General features: G+C 43.8%; 1 protein-coding gene across 1 annotated transcript in view; it reads left to right on the forward strand.

Annotated features, from left to right (window-relative positions):
* The window catches only part of SEMA5A (semaphorin 5A), a 1,998,383-nt gene that overhangs the window by 726,986 nt on the left and 1,243,508 nt on the right, over window positions 1–27,889 (forward strand). The window contains exon 4 of the mRNA XM_086965275.1: window positions 7,868–7,967. Within this exon, the coding sequence (XP_086821401.1) occupies window positions 7,868–7,967 (100 nt within the window). The remainder of the gene's footprint in view (window positions 1–7,867; window positions 7,968–27,889) is intronic.

The following is a 27,889-nucleotide window of genomic DNA, read 5'->3' on the forward strand; positions in this document are numbered from 1 at the left end:
ATAGGTTAACAATAACTGGATATTTTCACCTATATCCTCTGTTCTTCATAAAGACTAAATGTCACTTTGACTCTAGAATGTACTACACACCGAGCATGGCCTTGAGTCATGCCTTTTGTGTTTGCTGAATACTATTCTCGACATGAGTGGCTATCGCAAGCATTGCTCTTTGCCCCCCACTTACATGAAATTGGGGCATACAAGTCATTGTCTGTGGCCAACATCTGTTTATTATATATAGGAAGTGCCTTCAACAGAGTTAAGTGTCACATAAAAATGTATTGCACATACAATGCCTTTGTTTCAGCAAGGCCCTCTGTTCACTAAATATGTGATGCTGTGCCCGTTGTGCACGACTTTCATTGTTAAAGCGATCATATGTAATATAATTTGCAATGCCATCAATGAAGTCACATGTGATGTTCTATGGTAGATCATGACCACAGAATAAAAGGAATGATTATTTGATAGCTTATCATAACTGGCACATTTCTATATATTTTTTAAATTTTTGATTGTAACCATAACTTCTAGGCATCTGAAGCTCTTTCTGGGAACTTGTAAAGTGTTTTTTAATAATATATGCAATGTTTAACTGGCCTTTTGCTTAGCTCGGTACTGCCAACGACCCAGTGTGAAAAGGCCACTCAGTGGGCAGTTTTATTTTGTCCCATCACGGCCCTTGCCAGACTTCCTGAAAGCTCAGTCCAACATTGAATATGTTTTACAATGTGACTTTAACAGGAAACCATAATTAAAATTATACAACTATTGGGGCCTAATTAAGACAGCGGTCGAACCGCAACCGATGGCTCAGTTGCGATCCAACCGCCTTCTCCTGCTGCTGCCCGACCTACGCATTATGATATGTGTGGTCAGAGGCAGCAGTCGGAGGGAACGACCAACGCTTTCCTTGAGCCAGCTGTTCGGTTGGAAATACGCCATAATCCCTTAAGGATGGTGTTTCTGCCTTTGGGATTATGATGTTGGTTTCCGACAGACATTCCATATCAGCCTTTCCGACATAGAAAGGTTGTCGGAAAGCGACATTGGTGGCCCCTAGTAGGACCCTCGTCCCTTTGCGGCCTCCACATTTGGGCCTAGTGGGCACCTATGGGGCCCTCCTAAACATCCCTAAACTGTGTGGCAGGCAGAGTGAGGTGCCTGCCACACGGTGCAGGAATGTTTGGAAACATCCATTTTTCTATGGGAGCTTATGCTGCAGGCGTTTTCTGCCCGCCGCATAAGATCCCATTGAAAAATGGATATTTCTGTATGCACTGTGTGTGGTCACATCCAAATGATGCGGTCGAAACCGCCAAACGGAGGTTGGTCAGTTGCCAATCTGCAACAGTGTTGAGCGGACGCAAGTCCACTCCACATCGTACTCAAGGCTTTGCTGTGAATTTCCTGGGTTTTGAAATGATATAATTGTTCGAGATCATGCCTTGCTAAGGTCCATATGTGTCGTCTAACTATGCCTAACTTGCACTACAGACACTCTGGTCAAGGCATGACATTTGAGCATGCTCATTGCCGTAAATACCTGCATTACCCCTAATATAGTCTCAAGTCAAATCTTGAGGATACTGGTCACAGGGCATGATAACTGACCATAGCTTGTGACCAATGTAAGTGCCAACAAAACTCATGGGTAAGTACATGAAACTGTGCTTTTCAGGCACATAGTCCATAGCATGGCTTTCAGAAATGCCCTACATTCAGCACTGGTGTTTGCTGTAACAGTACATGTGGCAATGCTCTGTGGATACTTGGAATACTGAATCCCTGTTCACACTGGGCAGAGGTTACAGCTTTTGGTCCTATCCCGGGTCCACAGCACCCACAGGATGTGGCCTGAACAAAGCCCATCCTGCCGCTAATGGAAGTATTGCAATTCTTTACACCCACACTGAAAGGGGATATCAGCACCCATGCCTCAGGAGATTCAAGTGGAGATTACCCATCCCTGCAGTACCGACAGGGCATGTCTTTCATCAAGCGTTTTTTGTTTTATTTCTTTTCTAACTACCAAAAACCTCTTATGGGAATTAGAATAGTAAGCAAAACTTTTAGCACTCACACACCTATACCCTCAACACGTTTACCAGCCAGCACAAAAGATCCAACTTTATTTTGCGATGATAATGGTATACATTCATCAAACATGGCCAGTGTTATAAAGGATACACCAAAAATACTTTACTTTAGGATTGGATTCATTAACTTTCTATATTGGGTGACAGTACAGACCGCTACTGAAACATGACACACAGGTACCAACGCATACTACTATTGTGTGAAAAGTAAGAGCTATATTTCAAGTTTACAGTATACAGTAAATGCTGAGCATGGCTGGAAATTAACATATTTCCATGCAAGTACAACTTCAACATCGCAATCAACTATGCTTTAACCAGGATTTGTAGGATTGATGACACCCAATAAGCTCAGCCCTAGAAAGGAAATACTCAATGTGGTGTAAATGTCCATCAATGCACATTTTCGCACTGGTAAACTCCCAATAAACTATCATGTTTGAGCTATCACAGTCACCACTACTGCAGTATGCATTGTGGACATTGTGCTACAAGAAATAATTTGAATGAATGGTAATAGTTTATGCCCAATCAGACTGCTATACCTTGAGAGACATAGGATTTTGTCATGGTGGCCTAGCGTAGCCAACACCCAGTATCTGAACTAGCTAATCGTAAGGAATCAATTTCAAATCCACTCAAAACTCGATTTCTACAGAATTGCTCTAATGTGTCTTGAGTCAAAAGATTGTAGTCATCGTCAAATAAAGTAGTAGCATAGACGTTTCCGTACATTTCCAGTACATTTGGCACTATACAGCAACATTTGTTTAGCAATAGCATAATTTGTGAGGGCGTGCAAAACCTTTTTGTTTTCTGGACCGATTTTGTGAAGTTTCGTTTTCTCACCTATTACAAAAATTGCACCTTTGCAAAATTTGCAATTTTTCCAGATTATCTTCACCTTTTTCCAACTGTTTCCATGTATTGTGAGATATTTTTTCAGCATAGCAAATTATTTTCTACTCCAGTCAAACACAGTCAACTTGTTAAATGTGCTCAGATTTGATAGATTTTGCCGAAGCGTTCTACGCTTAGTGGCAAATGTCTGCTTCATTTTTTGCTGAAAGTTTCCTTTTTTGCAGCATTTAATACAAAATAGTTGTGATAAGGACAGGTTGGGTAACTGATTTCTTGAACGCATATCTTATGTTGACCCTTTTCAACTTTTAGGTGGCTAGTTATTTCTAAGCACCTAATAACCTCACCTGATTGCCATTCAAATAGCTCCAAGACACCCATGGGTATTCGAGCACTTTAGAAACCTTTTAACATTTCAATATTAAACAAAGTTTTGTGAAAATTCACAATTTTCACTTGACTGTGGCAAAATATGAAGCTTCACAACCATTTTGTATTCAATAATTTTCCATAGGAATCTGTAAAAGTTGTGATACAATAGGCTTCCATCTTCAAATAACCATATTATTCTTCACAGCTCCTTTCAACTATGGATTTCATGAAATGTATAGCTTTCTAATACTTTTTGACAAACCTCTTCTTGGGAAAAGTAAAAGCACATTGCATCTTTTGACCTAATTATTGCCATTTCACTGAGGTCTCAGAATCAAAGCAGGGTGGATTACTGAAACATTTCCTGAACATTGACGTCTCTGTATCATTCAAAGTAAGTACTTGAGCTCCAAGATCAATGAGATCACTGAATGTCTCTAGGATCCATTTGCTACTACTTTACTTATTACAGTTCCTATTTTTGCTCATAATTATTTAATAATCTAATGTAACGCATGAGGATTATCTTATTAAATATATTAGTTAGAACACATCACTTATAGTGATTTCTTTCTAAATTAGCAAAAGGAGACAATCACTCTATTCCCTATGATCAGTAAAACTATAGGTGCAACAATAGACATAAATTACCCATATCAAAATATTACATAATTGTAGACAAAGTAACCTTAATTTGTCTAATGAATTGGGGGAGTCACTGGCAAGCAACCAGTCAAATGCCTCCTGACCAAATGTTTAAAACAGGTAATTATCACCCCTCTCTTTTTTGTCTTTACAATTTTACAGTAGGTAGATTCATGTATGCCCCATGCTTAGTTAACTTTTTGCAGGTTCAGAATCATTATTACATGGAAAATACCTGCAGTTATTGTGAATGTTCTTTGCGATCTACAGCAAGCGCCTGGATACCCTCGGCAGTGACAAGCTGCACGTTATAAATCCTGCTTAATTGATTCAATGAGATTCACTTTCTGACCACTTTAAGGTTAGTAGTTGCCTGCATAACATTAATAGCTCTAGGAGGCAACAACAGTTAATCCGCTGGAGATGATATGATAATGTCCGGGTAGCCATATCACAGTAAAACCTACATATTCCAATGCTGCATCTCTGTCATCTTCCTACACTTTGTTTCTGATTCAAGGTTGATTTTAATAATCCTCAATACGTAGTTCAGCAGCATCTCAAGTTTCCTGCATCAAGGCACTGACAAATTCACTCAGATATCCTAAAACATTTGTCAATGGAGTGTGTAATATAAGACATGCCAAATTTTATGGCCCGCACAATAAATATCAAATGTTGATGGTGGGAGCAGGCATACATATTTTAATGAAAATGTCAACTAGTTCAACGGGGCACCCTCTTTGCGGCCCATTTAATCATCTTCACAGAAATGTTTTAATCTACTTCTAATGCCCCTTTTATAATCAGTAAAGGTATATTACTCAAGCTCAGTATTGTTACATACCCCATTAAACCATTCTGTAATTTCTAGACTTTTTTGTGCTTTACTTATTAATTTCCCTTTTCTAGCACAGTAGAATACAGTTTGTTTCCTCTCAGGTAGCGAAATGTGATTCATATCTTATGTTCTTTAAACTCAATATGTAGCACGATAAGTCTTTTAACCTTGCCATTTTAAATAGGCCCCCATCCGCATCATTTTGGGTAGTATGGTCCACGTAATTTTGGTTAGTTTGGTAAAACTTGCAACTGAGGCATTTATTATTCTGGATTGAGTAACAGTTAGCTTTAATCAGAACCTCAACTAGCAGTTCTTTAGAATTAATTTTAATATTTGACACAGGTCTACATTTGACCATAATGGAGATATATTTTCTGTTCAGATTACAACCCATATGTAGGAGCAATTATAAGTGTACCAGAAAACTGGCTGTTGTTCTTCCACCAGAAATTAGCCAGCTTTCCTGATACCCATCCAATGTTAAGAGAATGAGATAAAAATAATGTTTAATAGTTGCCGCAGGTATACAGGTTTACATAAATCAGAAAGTTATTAGAAAGTTCATTATATTTGCAAGTCAAACCTTACTCAAATTAGAGTTGCCACATTTTAAAACAGGCTGTGTGTAGTGATCAAAGTCACAGTAAGTTGTACAGTTCAACAAGATGTTGATGGAATGGATTTTTTTTTTTATTTAATCAGATGAACCCGTGACTTATAATAGGGTTCTCTAGCTCTGCACCAAATGGATCTTTGCCACTGTTTTCGAATGGAGCATCAATAAAAACATCCCAATCATCAATTTAGCCAGTTTATTTATCAATAAGAGTTTAGTTTATCATTCTGGTATCTTGATTCAAAATAGTAAATCAGGTACATCTGTTAAAATCAACCAAGTACATTTCAGCAAGTTCCATAAAGGAAATTAATCCCTATTCTACCCTAAGCAGATTCCAACCTACCAGAACCCATAAATAATCCTTTTGGAAACGAGCATGAATTAAAGGAGTATTGAAATAGAATCAGATTAAAGCCAAATTCCTCCTGAAGAGTAGTTCCAGAAACTAGTCTAAGTCTCTTCTCTCAAATCAACATCAGCAAACAATAGCAGTAAGAGCTTTTCAAAGTTAAACTAAGAAGAAAATCACACCAGTAGCCATAACCGTAAGGGAAAAAGACACCCACAATATAGTAGGTGACAGAAATCATCTTCAGCAGTAGCTCACATCGCATAGGGTAAAAAGTGTTAAGGGAAAAAGGAATGGTCGAAGAAGTATGGTCTAGACTGGCCTGGACTACATTGCCTTGATTCTAAATAGGAATATAACATATGTAACAATCCATTTTAAGCCAGTGAGTGAAGATGGTCTGCTGCTTTTTCCTTCATTCCCACGGCAAACGTACGAAGTAGGAAAGGAGCTATCTACAAGTTTTTAACCTAGTTGCTAAACATTTGTGTGCATTAGCTTCACTTTGAATTCCCACGAAAACCCTGCAGTCTAAACTATTAGCTATTCAATATTCCACTGCTTAACAATGAACTATTCTAGGGTCAGAAACATTTTAGTTGCAACCTGCGATATTAAGTCACAAGATTTACGTCTTCATGCAATCATTATTGTTTTAATACACTATTCAGTATTCAGCATTGTGAATATGTGAAAGCTAGAAAACTAGCTAAATACAATGAAAACATGTAGCTTAGGAAAAGAAGAAATACATTTTTAAAGTCAGCACTTTGTACAGAGATGAAATGTTTAAACAAGTCAAGTGTGAATCATTTATCAAATCATATTGCATAGTTCAGCATTTCCTAATGCATTTATTTGTTAGAGAAGAAAATGAACTGAAGGGTGGAAAATGGAAGAGTCCTAGTCTAGCCTAGTAGGGTAATTGCAATAGGAATGGGTGCTTACTACAAAAATCATTTTACAGGTTAATTTTGCACATTTAAGAAAAGGCACATTTTTATACATTTCATTCTATTAAGTATTTTAGTGTTAATGTCTAATGTAAATTATAGCAATTCTTTAAGCCAAATTCTTCTACTCTGTCAGTCTGTTTGATTGTCTTAAAGAGGCCGTATAGTGAATGAAGTCACAGTAGGTTTTACAACTAACCAAGATGTCATCAAGCAAAGAGATAATCCAGAAGTCTTATTGTTGGCCATTGTTCATGAGCTATGATTGGTTGACAGGGCAAGAGTTTTACTTTTCAATGGATGGTCCCTTTTAAGCGTACTTAGAAAAAATCTTTTATTTTATCTGACGTGTCTGGTTTAAATACCATCCTAACAGTAAGACCATTTTATCCAGTCTTTCTGGTGAAAATGTAACATCAGATAAAGACCTTATATTTCTATTGATATAGCTACCCAAACAGGCACTGGCAAAATTCTGGTCGGTCCAAGTCACCCGGGTGGTTACTTTGTAAAACCGAATTTTATTCATGGGTTATTGCTTCTTAGAAGAGAGAATATTTATAGTGCAAGGATGCAAAATTCAATTCCTTCAAATCTGGGACTTGCTAGTCTCCTACTTGGTTAGAGTGTGAATGGCTCAGTGAGTTAGTGAAGCTGAAGGGCTTGACTGATAATATGTTCCCAGTATAATGCAAAATGTGTTTACTTTGCTGCTATGAGGATGGGTGTTTAATTTTTGTGAACTACTTGTAGTACTCCAGTGCTGAAAGTGCCTGTTGAGAATGTGTATTGAGTAGGCCTGCTGTGCATTAGTCTACACTAGTTTAATGTCTGCCTGCCCAGGTCACTTCACCAAAAAGCCCATCTGTGAATATAGGTTGGTGTAGCAGCATCAATTTTACAAGGTGGCAGTCATCAATGAGCCCATGTGACTCGCATACATTGAGGCCATTCAAGTCTTCAACCAGTAGCTCGGCACTGATCCTGCATTACAGTGATGTGCTTACAACCTCACAACACTAGAGCAGACATGCAGTGAAAGTGATACTGATGCATGTTGGCTAACTGTATCCACGTCAAAGAAAGATTAACTTATACACAACTTTTTTTGTGCATTACCTCTAGATATTTCCCCGTGGTTATATGTCTTCCGAGCAGACAATGCAGTGGACTTCTCACAGTTAACATTTGACCCTGGGCAGAAGGAATTGGTCGTTGGAGCAAGGTGAGACTTTGATATGAAGAACTCTTATGTGGTTTTACTAAAGTGAATGTTGCTATAATCGCGTATGCTATGAGTTACTTTCTTTCTATAGGTTAGCTTGTGAGAATCTTGTTGAGAGGTATTTTCCTCCAGGCACAAAATGAAGCATACCGTTTGATAATTAAAGCTATTGTCGTCAGTCTTTAAAATTCTGATACCATGTTGTGCCTTGGTATATTTATTTTCTACAACTTAATTATCCTTTAGTAAAATTTTACAAAAATGAGGTTAGTAACCTTATACAGTGAAAATATAATAACATCGCATTCTATGTCCAAGTACGTTCACAACGTTCTATGCTTTTTTCATGCATGGTCAATCATGCACTCTACTTACCCCATTTAAAAAAAAATGATCCTCAGTAGTGCAGGCTACTGTGCTGTATTGAAGGTTTTTCAAAGATGAGCATTGCAGTACAACGTATCTTCTCATTACTAATTGGTGAAACTGTACATGGCTAAAATCGTTCAGTGACTACATCAGAATTTGAGTAAATGACAGTGGTGTGAAGGACATGGGTGTGAGACAATCCAAAGGATAGAACACCTACAAATCGTTAAGGCAATGGAAATTGTCATTGGTAGAAGAATGTCAGAATAACATACACTGCTGGAACTCACCACTGTCTTATATAATGTGGCACACTGACGTGTTTCTCTTGAAAAACTAAACTCCCAAAGCTTCATGAATATGTAAGGGAAAAGTGAACAGATGAGCTAAGATTCAGGTCAAAACTGATATTGTGAAAAAGTAAAAAATTATTATTTTTCCTATTTTTTTACTTGGTATTAGAGCCATTGTAAATATTCACAAGGTCTGCCACAAAATGTCTGGTGATAGTTTTCAGATCATGTCTAGTCCAGAAGGGGTATAGGTATATGGCACACCACTCCTCCGGCAGGAACCTCTGGTCCTGCATAATTTGAGTGCCTTTCAACCTGCGGTTGGGGGTTTGAGTTGTAAAGTTTTGCTATAGAAATCTACTTCTAAGGGATTCAGACACATTCTTTATTTAGTCTCTTTTAGACAAATCTGTAAGTCTGATTCTTTAGAAGAACCTTTAGAAAATCACTGGGTGTCTCCAATCTTCATTTAAGTGATATCCAGGCACCTCTCGATCTTAGTGAAATGTGCTCCATAAACAATGCCCAACGCATAAGTAACTATAACTGCCACTACTGTCCACACAATCAACTAAATCTCATTTCAAAAGACTACCTCGACATCTCATTTCTTAGAGGTGACCCCTTATAGTAGTGCATTTTACACCCTCTTTTTGCTCTCATTTTCCTCTCACATCAACTACCATCCATTCACTGTACAATCTTTAGACATGCATCTCCAATTTATTTGAGTTTGGGCAAAATCAGAGTATGCTTGCATCCACCCTTGTGTTCTTGTAAGCAATCGTCATTGCTATGTTATACTAAATTCTACATATTACATGCCCAACAAGTGGTCCCAATGGAGTTTAGTGTTGCTGAGAACAAAAGCATAGTATACTACAGTTATGTTGTGTGAAAAAGTAAACTATATAGGCAATACTTTACAGTTAAATATTTAGGCATTCGAACTGGCAGATTAGCAGAGCGCACATACTTGGGTTCTTGTCAACCATTCGCATGACTGAAGAAAAATATGCGTCCCTGGAAATCTTTTGGATTTTAAATAATATCAGCTCCACTGTTGTAGAAATGTACTTTACTAATGGTAATAGATACAGTGCAGTCACAATATCACTGCAACAGGACAATATAAAATACAGGATCATCAAGAGTATAACATTGATGAGACTCTATAGTGGTCCCAGATTGTATGGCCTTGGCCATAAAACAAGAATGGAACCATCTTTAAGCAGCTAATTTTCATTTGTAAAGACACCCTGCAAACAGAGTGTGGTGCTTCCTGAACATGGGCTGAATACAGCCCATTTCATCTTGGCTGGGAGTAAACCTAAAAGCCCTTCTGGAGATCTGCAGGGCAAGTCTCCTACTGACTGAACTGATGTGGAAACCCCCAGGCAGCCCTAGTAGTTCTACAACAATGACATAAAGCATACAATCCCTCTCTGCACCTCGGTAGAGATTGGAAGAAGGTGGCCTAAATAATCTACTTCTACAATTGCAGATGAGCTGAGTAGGGCCATTGGCGGGAGCAAACTCCCTTTTGGCACTACCTTTTATTACTTTTGCTATCCTTCAACTCTACTTTCTATATAGACCTCTAGCACTCAGCTGGCTGGCATGCTTGATGGATTAAAAAAGATGTGAGTAGCTACCCAATTATCACAGTAAGCAAGGATTTGTTCTGTACACCTCGTTGCTCTTACTTTAACGAGGTGACCCAGATCCTAAGTCACTTGGTGTTGCTTGGACTCCACAGGTTTTCAGGTTTTTTTTAACTTAAGAAGATTTTCAATACATCGCCTTTCTTCTGGAATAGTTTATTTATCGTATTGTATAAGCTAAATAGGATGGAAACTCAAAACATCAACTATTACTAAAACTAGAACCAGAGCATGAAAGCAATTATACCTAATTAAGCACCTTAACAAATAGCATATTAAAAGTTTTCAATGTGGGTGGAAAGCGAAAAAGAGGGGGAGAAAAGAGAGAAAAATCACAAAAAGGTGGCAAATGAAAACAACATCTTTACCAGATATCATATAAGTGAAAATCTAAATACGATCACTACACAGTTAGTAATATCAAGTAATAATCAAACATTGACCTATAAGAACTATATAGGAGAAATAAAAATAAAGTATAATATGCAAGGCTGCTGAAAAACAAAGGATCTGTCCTTATTACGTAGTGCAGAGGAGGATAAATAGTTAGTGAGTGGAGACCACAAGGCGTCCTTTCGAAGGAGTTGCTGAGATGTGGTGGCAGAAGCCCTATCCATCCGGTGATGATGGCAGCAGAGGCGGTTCCACCAAGCAGAAAGACATACCTTAATGGCAACCATCCAATTAGAAGTGATTATCTGAAAAGTAATAGCAATTAACAGATCTACAAACAAGTCCATCCTGTGAGTGCCCAACCAATTTATAGAATTGTTACACAGAAAGATGGAATAAATATCAAAAGGAAAATGAACAGAACAGATGGAGGAAAGTGATTTACAGACCCTGGCCCAAAACGAGGTAATACTAAGGCAAAGGAAAAAGCAGTGTAGGAATGTGCCAAGGGGATTTTTACAAGACCAGCAGTTCTGGGACAGGACAGAACTATATTTGGAGAGGGACACTCTGGTTAAATGCAACCTCTGATAAAAATAATAAAAAGTTTGGGTGGTACTGGCAGTACAGGAGGTGTGAAGTATCTGTCCCCAAACGGAGTTCCATGTATGAGTAGAAAGGGTTGAGGGAAGAGAAATGAAGATATCTGTAAATATGGGAGACCCAAAGAAAAGGAGAAGTAGACAAAGGTTCTAAAAGATTGTCTGATGAGGAGGAAGAGGATCCAGAAAGGAGAGAATACTGGTGAGTTAAAAGCGATCGCAAGGAGTCGTACTTGAGAAGAGAAAGGACAGGCAGGCTATATTTAGTCTAAACTTCCTGTGGAGAGAGAAAATGTGAACCTTGTACTAAATGTTTAACCTGAATAATCCCCTTAGCTGCCCAACCCTTCCAAAAGAGAGCATGATTAGAGAGTTTAATAGATTTATTATGCCAAAGAGATGATTCAAGGAACATTTGCAGAGGTGTTTGAGAATTGCTAATAATTGGATTATTAGTAGAAATAAATTCTGAAATGGTTAGAGAGCCAAAGGAACGAGGGGGATGGGAGAAATTAGCCAGTGAGGAAAAAGGAAAAGGGTGAATCAGGGATTCCTCCAGTCTGTGCCATATGGGGCTTCTTCTGGAGAGGGCAAGAAAGGTAACAATTGGGGAATTAAAAAGGAGGAGTGATATTGACGAAAATTGGGAAAATGGACACCTACCCGGTCCTTAGGAGCAGACAGGAAAGATAAAGGAATACGAGCCTTCTGATTATTCCAAAGAATTTTCCTTAAAGTACCATTAAGATTATTGAAAATGTTTAATGGAAGCTTTACTGGTAACATGGACAAAGAGAAATTGATCACAGGAAGCATCATTATTTTGATTGAGTCCAATCTGCCCCACCATGACAAAAATAAGGGAGACAATTTTCCAGACATGCTGTTCACCTTTGATAGAACGTCTTCCAATTAAGTTGAACTGTTCGAGCAATGTAGGAAGAGTACTTGATTCCCAAGCAGGTAATACTATTGATGTTCCACTTGAAAGCAGTTCCGTCAAACATGCTTTTTAAACAATATTTATTTAGTGAAAGTACTTCGGATTTGGGAAAATATAATTTGTAACCCAACAAAGTGGCAAAGGAAGATAAAAGGTATGTAAAGACAGGCAAAGAGGTAAGGGGTCAGATATATATATAACAGAATGTCATCCGCATAAGCGATACATTTGATTTTAATTGCCTTAAGTTTAAAACCTCGGAAAGTAGAGGAATGGCGTTAAGAGTGGAGATAAGGTTCCAGAGATAGAATTGAGAGCAGGGGGGAAAGAGGGCAGCCTTGACGGGTACCTCGTTGTAAAGTAAAATAGGTAGATTGGGATCCATTAACAAAAACTGTAGTAGTTGGTAGTTAGGGGGGGAATACAGCAGATTTATAAGAGACAGGATAGCGGGACCAAAACCATGCCATTTAAGGACGTGCATCATAAAAAGCCAGAGAATGCGGTCAAAAGCTTTCTCCACGTCGAGGGTTATGGCTGCAACAGAGGAGGATCACTTAAAAGCAAGATGAATGATATTAAGAATGGTTCTGGTGTTATCTGCCAGCGTCCTTCTTTTAACAAACCCCGTCTGTTCAGGGCCAATCTATTCTGGAAGAACCTGATGAATACGGAGGGCCAAAATCTTTGCAAAAATTTTACAATCTAAATTGATTAATGAAATAGGGCGATAGTTTGAGCATGAAGAGGGATCTTTATCTTTTTTTAGGATTAAGCAAATCATGGCTTCAAGGAAGGAGCCACGGGCCTCATTATGAGAGATACAATAGTAAAAAGGTATGGCAAAAGAGTTAGTGAAAAAACAAGAATAAAATGTGTCCCTTTGGACCAGGGGCCTTATCACTAGGTAGCTTAGCTAAAGCCGACTTAATCTCAGAAAGGGACACATCTTTGTGTAAAATAGAACAGTGTGGGTAGGGGGGATATCGAGGGGGAAGCAAATCAAAAAAAGTATCTAGGGCCACATCAAAAGGAGAAGATTCCGGAGTGTACAAAGACATATAAAAATCCGTAAAGCATTTCAATATTTCCTCATCCTTAAAATGATTAACACCAGTGTCATCAATGATATTAACTATTCTAGACCGTTGAGATTTGACCCTCAAATAATTCGCCAACAATTTACCCGCTTTGTTGCGGCAAGAAATATAAAATTTGGAATTGATTTGAGTAAAGTCCCAGAAGCTTCCTCAGTGGATTTCTTGTTAAAGTTCAATTTAGCTCGGACCAATTTCTTAGGAGTAGCCTCATCATTAGAGGAAAAGTAGGTATGTTCCAATTGTTTGATATAGGAGAGTGTGGAAGCAGAATCCCTAAGGAATTGCTTATTCTTAACGGCCACATAATCAATGATAAAACCACTGGCTGTCTCATTGAAAGCATCCTAAATGGTATGGAAGGGTGTATCTGGATTGGCTTTAAAATGAAAAAATTCTGACACAAAATCTTTGAAGCACCCAACGAAAAAAGGATCTTCGACAAGATAATTATTGAAACGCCATCTACGCGATTTGAAAGTTATTGATGGAAGATCTAAATTAATAAAGACAGGCGCGTGATTGGAAATAAGTATTGATCAAATTTCAGCATGGTGAAGATGTGGACTTAAAAAAATATAGTCAATTCTAGAAGTAGAATTATGTGTGGGGGAGTAAATGATAAATTCCAAGCAATCTGGGTTATATACCGTCCAGGCATCTACCAGTCCTCTTGAAGAAATCGTATTGGTAAAGGTTTTTTGCATTTTGTTTGGAATGTACCTGGAAGAAGATTTCCTGTTGGTGAAAGGGTCCACAAGCTGATTGCAATCCCCACCCACTATGAGGTTTGAATGAACAAGGGAATGAAGTGTACGTGACATGGAGTGCCAAAACAGTGAATCAATACCAGTGGGACCTGAAATGTTGAGGAGAGAGCTAGGGAAACCATTTATGCGTGTATGAAGAAGAAGCCATTGTCCATCTGTATCCTTCTCTTCCCTCTCTATAGTGCGGGAAAGGGAATTATGAAATAATATCACCACTCTATTTTTCCTATCCTTAGCTGAGAAACAATACACCTGACCAACCCATTGCTTTTTTAAGGGAATTAAAATCATTGTCAATAAGATGTGTCTCTTGCAATATCGCAATTTTACATTGTAATCTAGAAAGATGGGTAAGACGCCCTTACTTCTTGATGGGGTTACGTAAACTCTTTACATTCCAGGAAAAAATGCGAACATTATCAGTCATCACAAGAGGGAAATGGCATTAAACAGCACCATGGGTATTCTATAATTGGTAAAAAAAAGAAGTCGTCAGCATGCAAGAATTTGAAGCCAATAAATGAGTGACTGTGCAGAGGAAACAAAGGTGAAAACAAATGTGAAAAAGGGTTATGAGGAGAGGAGCTACAAAACAGAAAAGAAAAAAGAACAAGAAGAAAAAGAAACAGGAATGGGATAGAAAGAGAAGGAAAAAAAGAGAAAAGAATGTAGATGAGAAAAGAAGAGAAGTTGACAGGAAGCCAGGAGACTTCAGTCAAGGTGTGTAGAATACATTTCCAGATTAAAAGGGACATCATTAGGAAGCGGCGAGACGCGTAAGGAAGACACGAATTGTAACAGAAGGGGGGAGAGAGAGAGTCAGTGGATTCAGTCTCCCTGACTGTATACATAAACAAAGTGGAATCCACTCAAGGTGGTGGTGATCCCTAAAGTGATGGGGAAACACACAGTGTTGTTTAAATGCCCCTCACACACCAACAGGCCCCTTGGTGTCATGCTTCATCATCGGGGCCTTCGCACCCCTCTACGGGATGCGGCGTGCTGCGACTCGCGGATACGCAGGAGCACTTTGAAGTGAACTATGTGTGGGGGTGTGTGTATAGAACCAAAATGTGAGTGAGGTGAGGTGAAAAAAGTGAAAGGTTAAAAAATACCTGGCACGTGGGAGGAATTTTTTTTTTTAATTTAATCCCCGGCTGGTATTATTAAAAGAAGTGCAGGGCGTGGTTAGATAGATACGAGTTAAGGTATCGAAAACCAATAATTAAGTGTCAACATGTTTCGGAGGTCACAGCCTCCTTCTTCAGGACAAGGGTTATGCACTTACCCTCCCCTTACTCACATGCAGAATGTTAAAGTGTATTAAAAATTTACAAAATTACCACAATGTGTAATATTCCTAACAGTGTTTTTTAGTGTTAGCGAATGCAGTTGCGCCCAGTTGGCGAAAGAACCTGCGGAAAGAAAGTCATAGGTAAATACATGCAAATGTCACAGACAGCTCAATGGAGAAGAAGAAACCTTCTCTGAGTATCACCAGGTCAAACCAAAAATAATGGGACCCTGTGAGGAAAAGAAAAAACACACAAGTGGACATAACAATACTGACACACACACATATACAAAACACAGAATTACTCTTTGCTCTGATGGAAAGAGAGCACATAATAAGAAGGAGAAAGTCTTACTTAGAGTTCTAAAGTATAAGACCTCATGAGCCTAAGCGTATATTGGGGATCCTTCCTTCCTGCTCAGAAAAGACCTAAAAATATTAATGAACGAGGTTCAGTTGGAAAAAAGGCACGATATTGAATCTACCAGACTACAGGAAAATGCTAGTCTTTGTCACCCATAAGCTCACGGTTCCTGCATTGGCAATTCGCATGCCTTCCCTCAACGCGGCTCCGATGAAGTGAGCCTGTGTAGCGTCAGGGCCCTTATATATACTATCCCTCTTAGTAATTGGTGATGGTTAATTAGTTGATTGGAATCGGTGTATGCCCAAATACGGAGAAAGCAATCACCGAAGGTCCGGTGTTGCGCTCCCGGTGAACGCTAATGGCGCGCATGCGCACAACAGCCTGTCTAATGCGCATGCGCGGCCGAAAGAGGCGACCGCGCATGCGTGGGGTAGAGGCGCTACAAATGGTGCCGCGAAAGACGGGGAGGAACAATATACAGTGCCTCCGCCTTGCTAAGAAGAGCGTATATTCTGGGGCTGAACTCGGTTCACAAAACGGGCAAATATCTCATGTTGCAATAAGGAGGGACAGCAAAATATGCTATTAGATAGGTATTCGATTAGCACATTACTGTAATAAAGGAGCGTGTAATATCCAGTAGTGTGTAAAATACAGTAATGCCTATACCCCAGAAATTATCCAAAAAGGGAACTAACGTTTTCTAATAGGTTTCAGGGGGGAAAGAAACTGACAGGATTAGTACACAGATGGGTGTCAGTTGCAGGGCATGAAGGCCATGTGCACGTGGTGAGGTGATGGCAATATAACCTGATAGACCAAATGCATCATGATTAAGGGTATGGACAACGTAGTGTATCAGAGACAATTACTATCTCAAAAGGCTCCAAGGGATGGAGTCATTAAGCCCCGTTGTGTCAGTTCCCAGCCTGAACACCGACCGTTGTTCCTTTTCCAAAAGACCCACCTCTGAGGGTAACTGTTCAATAACAGTCCACTGCAGCTCATTCACACAGTGTTGGTGTTCAATGAAGTGGGTTGACATTTTGGTAGTGAGTTTCTTACATCTGATGTTACTTTTGTGTTCATTTAATCTCACTTTAACAGGTCTTGTTGTCATACCAACGTATTCTTTTCCACAGGGGCACGTGATCAGATATACAACATTCTTGCTGTTGCAATTTGTGAACATACGTTGCTCCCATTGTGTCCCATTTGAGAAGGTCAAGGTCAAGCTTTTTTTAGTGAGGTGGCAGTTGTTACAATTACCACATGGATAGTGACCATGTATGCCCTGAAGTCTTGTTTGATCCTTTTTTGTTGGAGGGGGTCTTGTGTGGACTAGCATGTCTCTCAAGTTCCTGCCCCTTCTATGGGCAAACAATGGCTTCTCCAAAGTTAGACCGCTACTCGTCAGAGTGCGCCAGTGTTTGTTCACCAATTTGGTCACCTGGTTGGTAACTGGACTATATGTGGTGACACATACTGTTCTTTTTTCGGCTTCCTCCCTCCGAGGGTTATCCTCTAGGAGGGCCTCACGGTTGTTGTGCCTGGCCCTTTTTGATGCTTTTCTGATTACAGTTTCCGGGTATTTCCTCTGTCTCAGTTTCATACTCAGATCCTTAGCCTGAGATTTATATTTAGCAATGTCACTGCAGTTCCGCCGAAGACGCAGGAACTGTCCATAAGGAAGGTTCTCCCTCAGATGACGTGGGTGGAAGCTGTCAAATCTGAGGAGACAGTTCCTGGCCGTTGGTTTGAAATGTGTTTCTGTTTTGAGCACTCCTGCTTCGCAATAGATGTTTAAATCCAGAAAGACCATGCTTTGGTTAGACACCTGGTGAGTAAATTTTAAGAAGGCATTTTGGTTGTTAAGCCAAACGGTAAAGTCAGTTACCGTAGTCATATCTCCTTCCCAGATGACCAAAATATCGTCTATATACCTCCGCCAGGTAAGAATCCTCGTCCTGTATGGGTTGTCTGGGTGGAGGATTTTAGTGGACTCTAGGTGATGGACATATAGTCCAGCCAAGCTCGGGGCAAAAGTACTGCCCATACTGGTCCCATGTTTTTGCCAGAAGAGGGTGCCCTCATACTCAAAAAAAATTTTGGTAAGGGCCAAGGAGATGCATTCCAGTACTACATTTCGTGGGGTATGGTATTTCCAGTTTGTAGAGTGTAGTACCTCCTCAATGATTTGTAAAGTCTCCTCGTGTGGGAGACTCGTATAGAGGCTCTCCACATCAAGACTGAGGAGCATCTGGGAGCTGGGATCAAAAGTTTGGTTGTTCAACAATTGAAGTACTGCCTTCGTATCCTTCAAATATGTGTTAGTGGCCTGCACAATTGGTCTAAGAAAGGCATCCGCAAATTTGGACAATGGTTCCAGAATAGATGAGATGCCAGAAACAATGGGGCGACCGGGAGGATTGTCAAGGTTTTTGTGCACCTTGGGTATGGTGTAAAAATATGGAGTCCGTGGGTTCTTTTATATCAGAAACTCCGACTCTTTTTTGGTAATCCAATCATGGGCCAGTGCCTCTTCCACCATGCCTCCTATTTGAACTCTCAGTGATTCAGTTGGATTTTCTGTGAGGATCTGATAGTTCCTATTATCAGAAAGGAGCCTCCTGCATTCTTTATCATAGGCTAAGGTGGTTTGAATAACTACTGCGCCACCCTTATCCGCGGGTTTTATAATCAAGTTCTTATTCATCCTCAATTCCTTGATGACCTCACTGAGGGGCCAGGGAGTTATGTTAATAACTAGGTCCCCCTGCTGCTCGATGACGCCTGATTCGCCGGACAAATGTACCCCCAATGGGTCCCGGATCAAACCAATGCTCCCCAGAACCAACAGCCTTTTTTATCCTGGGGCCGAGGATCCCGCAGAGGGCGGAACAAGAAGGGCAACAACGTCAATTGGCAACCCGCAGAGGAGGCACTATCAGATCCTCACTGAAAATCCAACTGAATCACTGAGAGTTCAAATAGGAGGCATGGTGGAAGAGGCACTGGCCCATGATTGGATTACCAAAAAAGAGTCGGAGTTTCTGATACAAAAGAACCCACGGACTCCATATTTTTACACCATACCCAAGGTGCACAAAAACCTTGACAATCCTCCCGGTCGCCCCATTGTTTCTGGCATCTCATCTATTCTGGAACCATTGTCCAAATTTGCGGATGCCTTTCTTAGACCAATTGTACAGGCCACTAACACATATTTGAAGGATACGAAGGCAGTACTTCAATTGTTGAACAACCAAACTTTTGATCCCAGCTCCCAGATGCTCCTCAGTCTTGATGTGGAGAGCCTCTATACGAGTCTCCCACACGAGGAGACTTTACAAATCATTGAGGAGGTACTACACTCTACAAACTGGAAATACCATACCCCACGAAATGTAGTACTGGAATGCATCTCCTTGGCCCTTACCAAAATTTTTTTTGAGTATGAGGGCACCCTCTTCTGGCAAAAACATGGGACCAGTATGGGCAGTACTTTTGCCCCGAGCTTGGCTGGACTATATGTCCATCACCTAGAGTCCACTAAAATCCTCCACCCAGACAACCCATACAGGACGAGGATTCTTACCTGGTGGAGGTATATAGACGATATTTTGGTCATCTGGGAAGGAGATATGACTACGGTAACTGACTTTACCGTTTGGCTTAACAACCAAAATGCCTTCTTAAAATTTACTCACCAGGTGTCTAACCAAAGCATGGTCTTTCTGGATTTAAACATCTATTGCGAAGCAGGAGTGCTCGAAACAGAAACACATTTCAAACCAACGGCCAGGAACTGTCTCCTCAGATTTGACAGCTTCCACCCACGTCATCTGAGGGAGAACCTTCCTTATGGACAGTTCCTGCGTCTTCGGCGGAACTGCAGTGACATTGCTAAATATAAATCTCAGGCTAAGGATCTGAGTATGAAACTGAGACAGAGGAAATACCCGGAAACTGTAATCAGAAAAGCATCAAAAAGGGCCAGGCACAACAACCGTGAGGCCCTCCTAGAGGATAACCCTCGGAGGGAGGAAGCCGAAAAAAGAACAGTATGTGTCACCACATATAGTCCAGTTACCAACCAGGTGACCAAATTGGTGAACAAACACTGGCGCACTCTGACGAGTAGCGGTCTAACTTTGGAGAAGCCATTGTTTGCCCATAGAAGGGGCAGGAACTTGAGAGACATGCTAGTCCACACAAGACCCCCTCCAACAAAAAAGGATCAAACAAGACTTCAGGGCATACATGGTCACTATCCATGTGGTAATTGTAACAACTGCCACCTCACTAAAAAAAGCTTGACCTTGACCTTCTCAAATGGGACACAATGGGAGCAACGTATGTTCACAAATTGCAACAGCAAGAATGTTGTATATCTGATCACGTGCCCCTGTGGAAAAGAATACGTTGGTATGACAACAAGACCTGTTAAAGTGAGATTAAATGAACACAAAAGTAACATCAGATGTAAGAAACTCACTACCAAAATGTCAACCCACTTCATTGAACACCAACACTGTGTGAATGAGCTGCAGTGGACTGTTATTGAACAGTTACCCTCAGAGGTGGGTCTTTTGGAAAAGGAACAACGGTGGGTGTTCAGGCTGGGAACTGACACAACGGGGCTTAATGACTCCATCCCTTGGACCCTTTTGAGATAGTAATTGTCTCTGATACACTACGTTGTCCATACCCTTAATCATGATGCATTTGGTCTATCAGGTTATATTGCCATCACCTCACCACGTGCACATGGCCTTCATGCCCTGCAACTGACACCCATCTGTGTACTAATCCTGTCAGTTTCTTTCCCCCCTGAAACCTATTAGAAAACGTTAGTTCCCTTTTTGGATAATTTCTGGGGTATAGGCATTACTGTATTTTACACACTACTGGATATTACACGCTCCTTTATTACAGTAATGTGCTAATCGAATACCTATCTAATAGCATATTTTGCTGTCCCTCCTTATTGCAACATGAGATATTTGCCCGTTTTGTGAACCGAGTTCAGCCCCAGAATATACGCTCTTCTTAGCAAGGCGGAGGCACTGTATATTGTTCCTCCCCGTCTTTCGCGGCACCATTTGTAGCGCCTCTACCCCACGCATGCGCGGTCGCCTCTTTCGGCCGCGCATGCGCATTAGACAGGCTGTTGTGCGCATGCGCGCCATTAGCGTTCACCGGGAGCGCAACACCAGACCTTCGGTGATTGCTTTCTCCGTATTTGGGCATACACCGATTCCAATCAACTAATTAACCATCACCAATTACTAAGAGGGATAGTATATATAAAGGCCCTGACGCTACACAGGCTCACTTCATCGGAGCCGCGTTGAGGGAAGGCAGGCGAATTGCCAATGCAGTAACCGTGAGTTTATGAGTGACAAAGACTAGCATTTTCCTGTAGTCTGGTAGATTCAATATCGTGCCTTTTTTCCAACTGAACCTCGTTCATTAATATTTTTAGGTCTTTTCTGAGCAGGAAGGAAGGATCCCCAATATACGCTTAGGCTCATGAGGTCTTATACTTTAGAACTCTAAGTAAGACTTTCTCCTTCTTATTATGTGCTCTCTTTCCATCAGAGCAGAGAGTAATTCTGTGTTTTGTATATGTGTGTGTGTCAGTATTGTTATGTCCACTTGTGTGTTTTTTCTTTTCCTCACAGGGTCCCATTATTTTTGGTTTGACCTGGTGATACTCAGAGAAGGTTTCTTCTTCTCCATTGATCTGTCTGTGACATATGCATGTATTTACCTATGCATTTCTTTCCGCAGGTTCTTTAGCCAACTGGGCGCAACTGCATTCGCTAACACTAAAAAACACTGTTAGGAATATTACACATTGTGGTAATTTTGTAAATTTTTAATACACTTTAACATTCTGCATGTGAGTAAGGGGAGGGTAAGTGCATAACCCTTGTCCTGAAGAAGGAGGCTGTGACCTCCGAAACATGTTGACACTTTACTAGTGGTTTTCGATACCTTAACTCGTATCTATCTAACCACGCCCTGCACTTCTTTTAATAATACCAGCCGGGGATTAAATTAAAAAAAAAATTTCCTCCCACGTGCCAGGTATTTTTTAACCTTTCACTTTTTTCACCTCACCTCACTCACATTTTGGTTCTATACACACACCCCCACACATAGTTCACTTCAAAGTGCTCCTGCGTATCCGCGAGTCGTAGCACGCCGCATCCCGTAGAGGGGTGCGAAGGCCCCGATGATGAAGCATGACACCAAGGGGCCTGTTGGTGTGTGAGGGGCATTTAAACAACACCTTGTGTTTCCCCATCACTTTAGGGATCACCACCACCTTGAGTGGATTCCACTTTGTTTATGTATGCGTAAGGAAGACAGACAGCAGAGTAAACAAGGTCAACAAGACATGGAGTGAACGGCGAGAAACATTAGCAGGAAAAAGTAGAATTTGAAAAATAGCAGCAGCTAGGGAGTATAGTGAACAAAATGTGTACAAAGAGATAAATATTAAAATAAGCTAACATATAATATATATATTTTTTTTTAAATATATTTTTATTGCAGGAATTAGTATATCGTTACAATATCGACCAGCATTGTATCACAAGCAATATCAACATAGTAAAACCCTCTGGCCCCCCACCGTGAGTTTCGTACACAGCCATCCGGCCAACAACCCTGGGGTCGGGCGGCGATATGCAATGGGGGCTCAGTAGGATGCTTGAGCTGGTCCGGATGATCCACTGTCCGTCATCTGCTTTTCCAAACAAGCCTACAAAACCCAAAAGAAAACCCCCACCCTCAAAATACTACTAGCCAAAAGAAACCCCACCCAACCCCGCCACCAGCGCCTGGGAGCCACCGCCACAGGATCTGCCATGGGACCCACGGGGAAAGCAATAGGACTAACAGTGCAAATGTTTACCGGGACTCAGGGCGAGTCGCTTCTTCACCTTCAGAGTCGCTGGGGGCACAATAATCCCTGAGGGCCTGCACCAACATTTCCCACTCCAACGCGGCCTCCTGCGCCTTCTCATTACGCTGCCTCCAAGCTAGTTGATATCTCAGCGCGCACTCCCCCGCCGCCCACTTCAAAAGCTCACTATGCCATCTGCTGCCCGTCGGACCAACTCGTGCCTTCCAATTCCTGGTCACCTCTCGTTTAGCAAGAAGGAGCCCTAGGTCGATAAATTTACTAGAAATTTTATTCCTGGGGGTATGGGGGAACCAGTGCAGGAGCCCCACCGCCGCATCAAATGATAAGGATCTCCCGGTCACCTCCTCCAGGGTCTTCTCTACTTCCTGCCAGTAAGATGACAATCCCGGACAGGCCCATAACATATGTAGGAGGTCCGCTTCCTGAGCTGGACACCTAGGGCATTCCGCCGAATTCGTGGCAAAATACCGTCTAATTTTCACTGGGGTCAGGTACGCTCTATGGAGAACGTAATAGTGGACCAGCTGGAAACGGGCGTTACGTGTGCCCTTCCAGGCTCGTCTCACCAACTGGGCCCAGGTCGTCTCCGGGATCTCCCTGCCAATGTCCTCCTCCCAGCGGTTTCTTAGAGTGGTGAGGGGAGCCAACCCTTCGTTAATCAACCTGCCGTAAAGGCAAGTGACCGCCTTCACTGTGCCCGCAGACATCATCACGTACTGGCACACCTGAGATAAGGGGGGTTCCTCCTGCCCGCTCTTCCAGTGTGCCTGGATTGCTCGGACAATGGCCGAGTGCAGCAGAAAATCACCGCGGGGGATCTCGAAGCGGTCGATTAGATCCTGGAAGGACAAGAGCGCTCCGTCCTCGTACAGATCTCCAACCAGCTGTAAGCCGACATCCTCCCAGGCCACCAAACGTGACCAATCCCCTCCATGGGGGAGGGCCGTCAGCATCCCCAACGGTATTTCAGGCGCATATGGTGTTCTCAGTTGACCTCGGGCGTGAGCCCGATTCCAACACAGGCGGACAGTCCGCTCCTCCATCGACAAATCCCGCAGGGCCAAACGTTGTCGCAGCGCTATAAAGGAGAGAACATGCCTGGCCATGCCCGTTCCCCTCCTGTCTTCCGGGCCCCGGAATTCCCTGGCGATCTCCTGGGTGAAGGTCTGGAGCTGCGCCGCCAGATAATACTTTTCAAAGTCCGGCACCGCGAGCCCCCCCTCGTCCTTCGGCCTCATCAGGGTTTTGAGGGCTACCCGCCGGCAGCCCGACCCCCAGAGGAATCCGACCACCATAGAGCGTAACAGTCGAAACGTGGCCGGTGGGACCCAGATCGGTAGAGTCCGAAAGTAATATAATAGCCGGGGAAGCGCCACCATTTTAAGCAGGGCGATCCGTCCCGCCACCGAAAGCGGCAGCGTGGCCCAAAAGTCCATGCAGCCTCGAAGTGCTCGAATGCTGCGGGCAATGTTCCCATCCAGGAGGTCGGGTTGGTCGTGATAGACGAACACCCCAAGGTACTTAAAGCAGTCGGGTTCCCATCTAATCTCCCTATGCAGGGTAGGGGCGGGAGCACCTTTACGTACCGGAAAGAGACAGGTCTTGGACCAGTTCACTCGGAGGCCCGAAACCTCCCCAAACTCTGTGAGCGCCACCGCCGCTCCACGTAAAGCGTCGAGCGGGTCCTCTAGGAAGAGCAACAGGTCGTCCGCATACAGCGAAACATAATGCGGGCCCGCAGGCGTCCACAAGCCCGTATAGTGGGCCCCCGATCGAAGGTGCAGCGCGAGTGGCTCCACCGCCAGCGCAACGAGAAGTGGGGACAGTGAACACCCCTGACGCGTGCCTCGTTCTACCGGATACTGTGAGGAAATCAGTGGACCCGCCCGGACCCTGGCTGATGCAGAGGCATAGAGAACCGCGGTCCACCTGACAAAGCCCTCCCCGAGGCCGAATCTCCGCAGCACCGTGCAGAGGTAGTCCCACTCGAGGCTATCAAAAGCCTTCTCTAGGTCCACCGACAAGACGACCGGGGATGGGGCATCCACAAATGGTTCCCCCAACAAACGGAACAGCCTGCGAATATTCATAGTCGTGTTTCGCCGTGGGATAAAACCAGCTTGGTCTTCATGCACTAGGGAACTCATGTGTCCCAGCAGCCTCGAGGCCAAGATGCTGCTCAGTATTTTATAGTCCACTGTCAACATCGATAGGGGACGGTAAGACCCCGGGTCGGACGAGTCTCGTCCCGGTTTGAGGAGAGGAACCACCAGCGCCTCACACATCGAGCTCGGGAGTCGCCCCAGCCTCTTCGCCTCCCCGTAGACCACCACCAATCGAGGGGCTAGGAGATCAGCGTAAGCTGCATAAAACTCCACGGGTAGGCCATCCAGGCCCGGGGTCTTGTTTCTCGCCATCCGTTTAATGGCCCCGCGGATCTCCCCCAATTCAATGTCGGACCCCAGGGCCTTCGCCACTTCTTGCTCCACTGCGCGAAGCTCCAGTGGACGTAGATAGTTATCGAGCCGGGCAGGGTCTCGTGCGGAGCGACTGCGGTACAAACGTTCATAATAATGCCGGAAGCAGCTAAGAATCTCCGGTTGAGTATGTACCTGGGTGCCGTTTGCCTCACGCATACTTGTCGTCAATTGGGACTGGCGCGTAGGGTTGGCCAACCATGCCAGCAGCGCGCTCGATCTGTCCCCCTCCGCGATGGAACGGACCGTATAGGCTTTATAATCAAAACAGCGGAGCCGTTCGACCTCTGCCGCTACCTTTTCCCTCGCCTCCGCCGTTCGTACCTGCAATTCCGGGTGTCCAGGGCGGCGAATTTCAAGCTCGCGGAGTTGCTGGTCCGCTGCATCTAAGTCAGCCAGAATAACGCGCCTCATGCCCACTTTCTTGGAAATACAGTAGCCCCTCACCACTACCTTAAAAGCGTCCCATTCTAACGCTCGTGTACTCGCGGTGCCGCCGTTGGACGCAAAATATTCCGATACCTTGTCTCCCAGGTCCGCTCTAAAGACACTGTCCTCAAGAATCTCGGGTCGCAGCTTCCAGGTGGGCACCGCCGGCGCCCCGGGGAACCAGCGAAGGTCCAGCAGGAGCGGGTTATGGTCTGAAATGGTTCTGGACAAGTACTCAGATCGGACCGCTGCCGAAACCAGTTCGGGCGACCCAAGAAAGCCATCTAGTCGGACATGCAACTCATGCAGGCCCGAGAAGTATGAATAATCCCTAGATGCGGGGTGATGCGCCCTCCAGATGTCCGTCAAACCCCATCGGGTCTGCCAATCCTGACGACCCTTAGCCGTGCGACGAACCGGAGAATCGGGAAGTGGTGGATGGGAGCGGTCAATATCCACGTCCACTACGGAGTTGAAGTCTCCCCCAAGCAGAAGGGGCCCGGAGAAGAAGTGGGCCAACGAGCCCGATAACCTGGAAAGGAAGGCAGTCTGGTCCACATTAGGAGCGTACACACAGCAAACGTTCAAGTCCCTTCCTCCCAGAGTGCCCGAGATAGCCACGTAACGCCCCTCTGGATCTATCGCTGTTCTCGTGACTTGGAAGGGGACCCCTGCTCTGATCCATATTAGCGCCCCCCTGGCATACGCGGAGTACGACGTGGAAAAGACCTGCCCCCTCCATCTACGCTGTAGCGCCGCCCCTTCCGCCTTGGTCAGATGAGTTACCTGCAGCAGCGCCATTTGCACTCCCCTACGCACTAAATAAGCGTGGACTTTGTGGCGCCTGGACATAGTATGAAGCCCCCTTACGTTCCAAGTAACACATTTCAAGTTAGCAACATCAGCCATTGTCCCATATTGTTCTCGCACAGTCTCCCCGTCCGGGCTCCCATAAAGAAAAGACATCATCCATCCCAGCACTGATGGCGGCCATTTTCCCCAACCAAAACCAAACAACCCAAGAACAAACCGAACCCCCACCCATCCACCCCAGAACAGGACCCAAACTGCACCATCCAGATCCCATCCAAACCTCGCTTTCCATCAACCCAATAACCCCTACTACTCCTACGGTCGCCACCGTAGGAAGGCCTTAAGGGCCAGGTGCGGGCCGGGCGGAGGCAGTGGGCCCTCGACGCTCAGGCCACCAGGACTAGAACCAAGCCCTGAACAGTACCAAAAACCCCTCGGGGCAGAAACAGGGGCCCCCCACCCCTCCCTCTCTCATTGTCAGCATCAATGGACGGCAACCGCCTCCCCCCTGCCGGGCCCCCACCCAAAGTAAGGCAGCACACCCCGTTACCCTTGTCCATCCAAAAGGTCCTCCACCGATTTCGGCGTGATCACCGGTGTATGGGCACTATCAGTCACTGAGTCCTCAGATTCCGATGGTGCCTCCTCATCACCCGGGTTGTCTTCCTCCTCAATGGCGTCGTCCCGTGCCCCAGACAACTCCGACAAGACTTCCAACACTCCCCTCCGTTCCGACGACGTCTCTGCAGTCGAGGGCCATCCCGTGCGGCCGCGGCGATTCCTGATCCTCCTGGAACGCCGTCTCTGTTCCGGCTCATCTGACTGTTGGGACGAGGAGCCGAAGACATCTTTCCCTGTCCTGTAAAGCTCAAGCCAGGCACAGACATCCTCCGGGGTGTCGAAGAACTGAGTTTTGTCATCGACAATGATGCGGAGCCTTGCAGGATAGAGGAGCGAGTACTGGATGCCCTCGCTCCTGAGCTCGCGCTTGACCGCTAGGAAGGAGAACCGCTTGCGTTGAGTCTCGTAGGTGTAATCCGGGAAGATGTTCACCTGACTGTTCGCCACTTTGAATGGCCCATTATGTCTGGCGGCATTAAGGATCAAGTCCCTGTCCCGAAAGTGCAACAACCGCGCCACCACCGGTCTCGGGGCGCGTCCCTGTTGTGGTGGCCGCGCCGGGACTCTGTGGGCACGCTCCAGAGTGTAGAAGGAGGATAGCCCCTCCGGGGCCACCGTGTCACAGAGCCAGGTCTCCAAGTATGTCACCATGTCGCCATCCTCAATCTTTTCCGGGAGGCCCACTACACGGATGTTGTTCCTTCTGTTGCGGCCTTCCGCATCCTCCGCCCTCTGCTCCAGGGTCGCAATTCGGGACAAGGCATCTTTCATCGTTGCAGCCAAGGTCCGCTGCGCCGGCTCCAAGGTTTTCACCGAGCTCTCCACTTCCTTGACCCGGTCCGACAGTTTA

The sequence above is a fragment of the Lissotriton vulgaris genome, chromosome 4_1, assembly GCF_964263255.1.
Source record: "Lissotriton vulgaris chromosome 4_1, aLisVul1.2, whole genome shotgun sequence".
Taxonomy (NCBI): Eukaryota; Metazoa; Chordata; class Amphibia; order Caudata; family Salamandridae; genus Lissotriton; species Lissotriton vulgaris.